The sequence below is a fragment of the Musca domestica genome, unplaced genomic scaffold (genome assembly GCF_030504385.1).
Source record: "Musca domestica strain aabys unplaced genomic scaffold, Musca_domestica.polishedcontigs.V.1.1 75, whole genome shotgun sequence".
Lineage (NCBI taxonomy): Eukaryota > Metazoa > Arthropoda > Insecta > Diptera > Muscidae > Musca > Musca domestica.
This window is the reverse complement of record NW_026712393.1, coordinates 409,718-418,062: the sequence shown is the minus strand read 5'-3', so window position 1 is coordinate 418,062 and position 8,345 is coordinate 409,718. Positions and strand designations below refer to the sequence as shown.

At 36.1% G+C, this 8,345-nt stretch overlaps 1 protein-coding gene across 1 annotated transcript; it reads left to right on the top strand.

The window, feature by feature from the left end:
• The first annotated feature begins 2,893 nt into the window (after positions 1-2,893).
• LOC101887225 (retinol-binding protein pinta) lies at positions 2,894-6,433 on the top strand. The gene is made up of 3 exons (XM_005182089.4): positions 2,894-3,219; positions 5,641-6,010; positions 6,072-6,433. The coding sequence occupies exons 1-3, from the start codon at positions 2,918-2,920 to the stop codon at positions 6,333-6,335; spliced, it is 936 nt and encodes a 311-aa protein (XP_005182146.2). The 5' UTR covers positions 2,894-2,917; the 3' UTR covers positions 6,336-6,433.
• Positions 6,434-8,345: the final 1,912 nt, after the last annotated feature.

Sequence of the window (8,345 nt, the reverse complement as noted above, 5' to 3'; positions counted from 1 at the left end):
TCGCTCTTTATGAGTTTCATAATTTTTCAAAATTTGGACAAGTTGTGGGGAAGGTGTTGCTTCGTTCTATTCGTTCTTCTTACGAGATCTTGTGTGGGTAGAAATATTGAGATGTACGTAATTTGAAGACATTCTAACTCTCATTAAACATTTCACAAAAATTATAATTATTCAAAATTTTGACCCTTTGTATGGGAATTACCATCTTCCCACCTGGCCTTGTGTTGATAGAAATATAGGGTTGTACCAGGTTTGAAAATAATCTGATGCTCATTTCGGGTTTTATGAACTTAATTGTTATTCAAAATGTTGATCCAGAAGGAGTGGGTTGATATTTACCATCTTCACACCAAGTCTTGTTGTAGTAAAAATATTGGGATGTGTGGAATTTGAAGAATCGAAAGGGGGAGGCATAAGAAGGAGTGATCCGATATATTCCATCTTCACAGCAGTACTTGTATTAGTAGAAATATTGAGATGTGCCGGGTTAGAAAAAGATAATTTCACTTTTTATGAGCTTCATGGTTATTCAAAATGTTGACCCGTTGTGGGCTAGGTACCAGAAGGAGTAGCCCGAGATATTCCATATTCACGCATGATCATAAGTTGATAGAAATATTGGGATTGGAATTTGAATTAATCAGATTTTTATTTTCTACTTATACATAAGAGTTATAATTATTCAAAAGTTTGACCCTTTGTCGGGGAGGTATATGATGGAGTGGACTGAGTGAATATTCGCCCAAATTGGCCAAGGGTCTAATTCCGTTATTTCGACGAGGCACGTTTTGCCCGTATCAAATGATATATACCCTCTGCAGCGCTATGCGACAAAACAAATACATTTTTGATCTGTGACTCTAAATTTCACAATAACTACTCAATCGTTTTATTAACTATTAAAAATTAAAAACGCTTAGGGAGTGCTAATAAATGATATATATAAACAAGTAAAAAGCTGTAAGTTCAGCCGGGCCGTTCTTTGAATACCCTCCACCATTTGGAACGATTTTGGCAATTTTCAAAAAATTAAATCCGTTAAAAATCCTGTTAAAATCTTTAAACCAGTGAAGAAAGTCTTAAAGTTGGGCGGGCCCATTTTGTGATAACCTACACCACTTTGCTAATTTAGTAGAGCTCCACATAACAATTAAAAGTTTTTATGGGAGAATTCAATCATACACGCTATGATTATAATTATAATTTAAAGTTCAAAAGACTTAATATGACGAAGCATTTGTATCTTTAAAATTCGGACTTGTATTGCCCATTTGATATATATGGGAGCCATATCCAAATCTGAACCGATCTTGATAAAATTTGGCAAAGACATTTCTGAGCTGTATTTGATATATTTCCCTGAATATCGTTGTTGCGGAGTGCATATTACGGCTGTGGGTAACAAATATAAAAAATAAGATGAACAATATATATGGGAGCTATAGCTACATCTGAACCGATCTTCACCAAATTTGACATACTAGCTTCTAGACTCAATTTGGTCGTATGTGTCAAGTTTTATCCCATTTGGGCAAAAATTAGACGTTTGGTGCACAAAAAAAATTAAGTCGGACGAAGTTATATATGGGAGATATATCCAAATCCGAACCGATCTCGATAAAATTTAGCAAAGGTATTTCTGAGCTGTATTTGATATATTTCCCCAAATATTGTTGTTGCAGAGTGCATATTACGGCTGCGGAGGACTAAAATAAGAGATCGGATAAACAATATATATTGGAGCTATAGCTATATCTGAACCGATTTCGATCAAATTTGCCATACTTATTTTCAGACCTAATTTGGTTGTATGTGCAAAATTCCATACTATTCGGGCTGATATTACACGTTTGGTGCACAATAAAAGGCAAATCGGACGAAGATATATACATCTAAATTTTTACCGATTATCTCCAATTTCAATAGGGTTCGTCCTAGGGCCAAACAAATGAGTTGTGGAAAATTTCATCTGGATCGGGTAATAAATGCGAACTGCACTTTGTTTACAAAAATACATGGGCAGACGGACGGACGGACGGACGGATAGACGGAAAAATCTGGTGAATAATGTCGCTAAAATCATCAAAATTCCGAATATCAGGAGGTATCGTTATCGACCTGCACAGACAATTTTCAGTCATAGGCTGTAGTACCCATTGCTCAAATACCAAACTTGAAACATTTCCGGCGAGTAATGTCGCTTAAATCACCAAAATACGGAAAAAAAGGGAGGAACCATTTTATCGGGGCTATACCAAAACGTGGATCTACATCATTCATATTCAATACCAAAAGTCCTGCAGACAGAATACATACTCGAGTAAAATGTTATCAACCAACTTCATTTCGTTCGGATGCTAGAGTGATTTCCACAGACGGATAGGCGATAGACGGACGGACATATCTAAACCGACATAGAATTTTATGCTGATCAAGAATATATATACTTTGTGGGGTCTAAAATGTATATTTCGAGGTGTTACAAACGGAATGCCAAACTTAATATACCCTGCATACATAGAGGGAGGGTATAATTCTGAAAGTTCAATAGCTACTATTCCGAATCAATGTTGCAACGCATGTTTCTATACTCTCCAATAATATAGAGTGATGCATAGGGTACTAAAACTGGCCCATGTGTTTTTATCAAAGTTTTGCTAGAATTTAGATATTTTGCACTCCTACACAGTGTATGGAAACAAAAGTCTAATAAATCTATTAGCACAATAAGGGACTTTAATGTAAACGTAGCTTTCATTAGCTATTGGTTCAAAATCCATAAACACCCTAACTCGTTTGCCATTTTATTACATTAATAAAAATCAAGACGATTGCCAACCAAATAACAATTCTACAATAAAGTTCGCACATTTTGCAATGTATTGATCAGTATCAATTTCCAGTTTATTCAATAAACATGCCAGACATTAGACCGCTACCGGAGGAGTTGCAACAAATTGCAATTAAAGAATTGGGAGAAGTTCCGGAAAGAATTGCCGAGGATTTAGATGCTCTCAAACAATGGATATTGCAACAGCCACACTTGAAGGCCTGCATGGAAGATCAATTTCTGGTGCAATTTCTTCGTGGCAGTAAATACAGTTTTGAAAAGGCCAAACAAAAACTGAATAACTTCTATGGAATTTCTACGAAATGCCTACATCTGCGACGTGTGGATGATGTAGATGATCTGACATTTCGTAAAATCCACAGAACTCGGTAAGTTGGAAATATACATCGGCAAATATTCTCATTAGCGTAAAATATTACGGTACATAAAAATATATACCATAATCTTGTGATTGGTTCCTGGAAGGATATTTTGACTTCTGTTGTGATTATACGAATTTTTGTCCCTTTATGGAATAGGTTCCGAAGGAATGGGCCGATATTGTCAATTTCGAATCGGATCTAACAAAATATGTTATAAATATTGCGATGTGCCTGGTTTCGACTATATTGGTTACTTCGTTAATTTTATATACTTTTTAGAAAATTTTAAAATGTACGTGAGGTATCAGATATAGTCGACCGAAGTATTCCGAAGTAAATTCGAAGCAATATATATACTGGACCTAGGTTTATCAAATGGTAAAATTCGTTTGAATATGAAAAAAACGATTCAATTTGCACAGATATTACAGATATGGTGACGAATAACCATAAAATCGAATGAAGATGTATATCGAAGCTAGACAAAATTCTGAACCGATCTCGATAAAATTTGGCGGAGGTACTCTCGAGCTGTACCTGATGTCCGGTATCAAATGTCATTGTTCCAAATCGGATGAAACATGTATATGGGAGCTAGAGCTATATCTAAACCGATGCATGTACTTGCTTCTAGACTGAATTCGGTCGGATGTGTCAAAATTCAGGTAATTTTGACAGATATTGACCATTTGGTACACAATTAACACGAAATCGGTTGAAGATATACCTGGATATACCTACATCTAAATTTGAACCGATTCTCAGCAAACTTTATTACAGACCTTGTGTTGATGGAAATATTGAGATACACGAAGTCTGAATGGAAACGGATGTTAATTTCGCGTTTCATTCAAAATTTAGTAACCTTATGTGGGGGAGGTACCAGAAGGAGTGGGCCGATATATTCCATCTTCATAGCAGATCTTTTCTTAGTAGAAATAATGGGTTGTTTGAAATAATAAGACAACCGGGTGCTTATTTCGAATTTTATAACCGTTTTGGTTGTTCAAAACTTCGACCCATTGTGGGGGAGGTACCAGAAGAAATTCTCCGATATTAACCATCTTTATAGCAGATCTTGTGTTGATGGAAACACTGAGATGTGCCAAGTTTGAATTAATTGATTAATTGAGCTTCATGGATATTCAAAATTCTGAACCTTATGTGGGGGAGGTATCGGAAAGAGTAGGCCGATATATTCTATCTTCACAGCAGATCTTGTCTTAGTAGAAATAATGGGATGTGTGAAATATGAAGAGAACCGGGTGCTTATTTCGGATTTTATAACCGTTTTGGTATTCAAATCCTTGACCCTTTGTGGGGGAGGTACCAAAAGGAATGGTCCAATCTATACCACCTTTATAACAGATCTTGTATTGATTGAAATATTAAAATTCACAAGGTCTGAATGGAATCGGATGTAAATTTCGCGTTTTATGAACTTCATAGATATTCAAAGTGTTGACCCTTTGTGGGGGAAATACCAGAAAGAGTGGACCGATATATACCATTAGATCTTGTGCTAGTACCAATAATGGGATAGGTAAAAAATGAAGAGAACCGGAAGTTTATTTCGGATTTTATAATATTTTTGGTTATTTGAAACTTTGACCTTTTATGGGGGAGGTACTAGAGGAAGGGTTCGATCAGTACCATCTTCACAACAGATCGAGTGTTGATAGAAATATTGACATGTGCCAAGTCTGAAAGGAATCGTATGTTAAGTTTGCATTTTATAACCTTAAAAATATTCAAAACTTTATCCCCTTGAGGGGGTGGTACCAAAAGGAGTGGACCAATATATCCCATATTCACACCAGACCTTGGGTTAATTAGGATATTGTGATGTATGTCATTTGAATACTACCGGACTCTTACATCACATTATATACGTGCTATAATTATTCAAAATATTAATCATTTGTGGGGAAGGAGTGGACCGATATTGTCAATTTTCGCACATGATCTAGCACTGGTGCCAATATTAGGATTTTCAAAGTTGGAGCAAAATCGGATTATTGTTTTTCTTTCCGTGTAGTAAAGTATTTTTTTTTTTGAAATTTCGAGGAGTGGGGCGATATTACGCACCTCCGAACTCGATCTAAGTTTGATAATAATATTGCGATGTACCAAGTTTGGACCGAATCGAACACTCTCTTCACACTCCCTTGTCGTGCGAACCAGTCAGACAGACAGACGGATCGACTTCAAATGTCCTAAAACGGATTTGGTCCAAATAAACCTAGGATCTAAAACCGTTATTTCGACGATTCACGTTTTTGTCGCATCAAATGATATATGCCCTCTCTAGCCATATTAGGGTATAAAAATAAGCAAAATCTAAAAACAAGAAGTCGACTTTCGATTTATTATTTTCTATTTATATATGCATTTACTTAGTTAAAAACTTTTTTTTGTACATTCCAGATGCTTATCTATCCTGCCGACACCACTGCACGGAAACGGTCCGCGCATAGTAATTGAGCAAAACAATTTTGGACCCAACGATTTTTCAAGCATCGATGTTTCTCGTTACGTTTGGACAATAGCTGAAATTCTGTTACAGAGCGATCCATATGCCTGCATTCAGGGTTTGGTGATTGTCACCGATCTGTCCAAGGTTAGCCTACAACATTTGCCAATGCTTTCGCCAAAAATGATACTGGAAGTAATGCAGTTCTGTGAAAAGGCATATCCGCTGCGCATCAAAATGGCCTTCTTTTTAAATGGTCCACCTTTCGTACAGACGCTACTTAATTTCATATTATCATGCGCACCGGAAAAGTTTCGAAAGCGGGTAAGTTTTGTTTATAATGGTGTTAGAAAGGGATAGCTATTTATACTTCTCTTCCTTTTAGATTCACATATCTGATAGCGACAATTTCGATAAATTCGGCGATATTTTTCCGAAAAAATATTTGCCACAAGATTATGGCGGCGAAAATTCGTCAGTGGAAAATATTTGCCTTGAATATGAAAAAGTCATCGATGATCATCGGGAGTATTTCAGGCGCAATGCTGAGTGTGGATCTGATGAAAAATTGAGAATGGAAGAAGGAGACTATACGGAAAACATTGAATTTGGTATTGGAGGATCGTTTAGAAAAATTAATGTTGATTAAATCGGAGTCAAGAAGTTGCGAACTTTAGCTTTATGATAATTGCGGAATTTTATGGAAAATATGGATATGAAAATACATCATTTAAAGATCTTGCAGAAGTTTTATTAAGTATTGCTTCATGGTATGATATGAGCGACCAGATTTATATATTAATCTCTAAATACTAAAAAAACATGAAAGCTAGTTGTTCCCTGCTTTTCATACCCCAGTATTTTGATCGCACATAAAGTAACTGGATATATCAATAAGAGGAACTATAAAGGGACATATTACATGATCGGAAACATATTATACTCGAAAAATTCAGCAGAACAATTTGTATTCTGCCTAGGATGGTTGTTATTGAAAATGAGATTTATCGGTCCACGTTTTGCTATAATCGCCATATTACGGTACCCCCGATATTTTGATTTTAGCGACATTATTTACCGGAATTGTTTTAAATTTGGTATTTAAAGTTCGTAATGGGTACTACAGTCTATGACAGAAAATTGTCTGTCCTGGTCCACGTCTTCGTATTGCCTCCATATAACGGAACCTTCCGATATTCGGTATTTTGATGATTTTTGCCAAATTTTTCCACCGACCAAATTTTGACTGCATCGTACTCGCTCCGTTTTATATGAGTTAAATGTAAGTTTTTATACCCTTTAGAACCTAGGTCTTTTTGGACCAAATATGTTTCAGGGCATTTGGAGCCGATCTAGCGATATGCGTCCGCCTGTCTGTCTGGCTGGCTGATGCGCACGATAACTCTCGAAGGGAGTATCCAATTTGATTCAAACTTGGTACATCGTAATATTATGAAACTTAGATCGAGTTCGTATACCTCCTCCCACTCCTTCTGGTACCTTCCCCACAAAAGGTCTAAATTTTCAAAAAAAAAAAAAAAAAGAAAGGATAATCCGATTTTGCTCCAACTTTGCATTTCCTAATATTTGCATCATTGCTAGGCCAGGTGCGAAAATTGACAATATCGGTCCACACCATCAAATACCTCCCCAACAAAATTTGGAATAATTATAACTCTTATAAAATGTCACCGATTGTCTTCAAATTATACACATCACAATATTTTTATTAATCCATGGTCTGGTGTGTAGATGGCATATATCGATCTACTCCTTTTGGTACCTCCCCCACAAAGGGTCAACATTTTGAATATTCATGAAGCTTATAAAACACGAAAATAACATCCGATTCCATTCAGACTTGGCACATCTCAATTTTTCAAGCAACGCAAGACCTGTTTTAAAGATGGTAGAGGTCGGACCATTCCTCTTGTACTTCCCCCAAAAAGGGTTAAATTTTTGAATAACCAAAACTATCATAAAATCCGATATAAACATCCGGTTCCCTTCAAATTACACACATCAAGGTCTGGTGTGAAGATGGGATATATCGGTCCACTTCTTTTGGTGACCCCACATTTTTTAATTTTTATTGGGGAGGTATCAGAAAAACTAGGCAGATATTACCCATTTACGCACCTAATACCAGTACGTGTGGATCGACATAGCTCATCTCTGAAATCAATCTAAGTTTCGTAATAACATTACAATGTTCCATGTTTGAACGAAATCGGATACTCCCTTCGAGAGTTAGCGTGCGTACTAGCCAGGCCGACAGACGGGCGGACACCAGTATATCGACTCCTTTTGTCCTGAAACGGATTTTACTGAAAGATAAATAGATTTTAAAATATTTATTTCGATGAGGCACGTTTCGGCCGTATTAAATGTAGTCATAGGGCATACACTCAGCCCTTACGTTGAGGGTATTACAGAACAAGTAAAAAAGCAGCAAGTTCAGCCGATCCGAACTTTGGATACCCTTCAGCATTTGGAACGACTTTGGAAATTTTCAAAAAAAAAAAAAAAAAAAAAAAAATTAATAAATAAATAAATAAATAAATAAAATCCGTTAATATTCCGTAAAAATCTTAAAAACGCCAAATATAGACGTTATATTAGGGTTTATACAAAGACGTGGACCTGCATAGGCAACTTT

Coding starts and splice junctions, on each gene's coding strand:
- LOC101887225 (XM_005182089.4), top strand. CDS start 2,918: ATGCCAGACATTAGACCGCTACCGGAGGAGTTGCAACAAATTGCAATT. Junction 3,220..5,640: donor CGTAAAATCCACAGAACTCG/GTAAGTTGGAAA, acceptor TGTACATTCCAG/ATGCTTATCTATCCTGCCGA. Junction 6,011..6,071: donor CGGAAAAGTTTCGAAAGCGG/GTAAGTTTTGTT, acceptor TCTTCCTTTTAG/ATTCACATATCTGATAGCGA.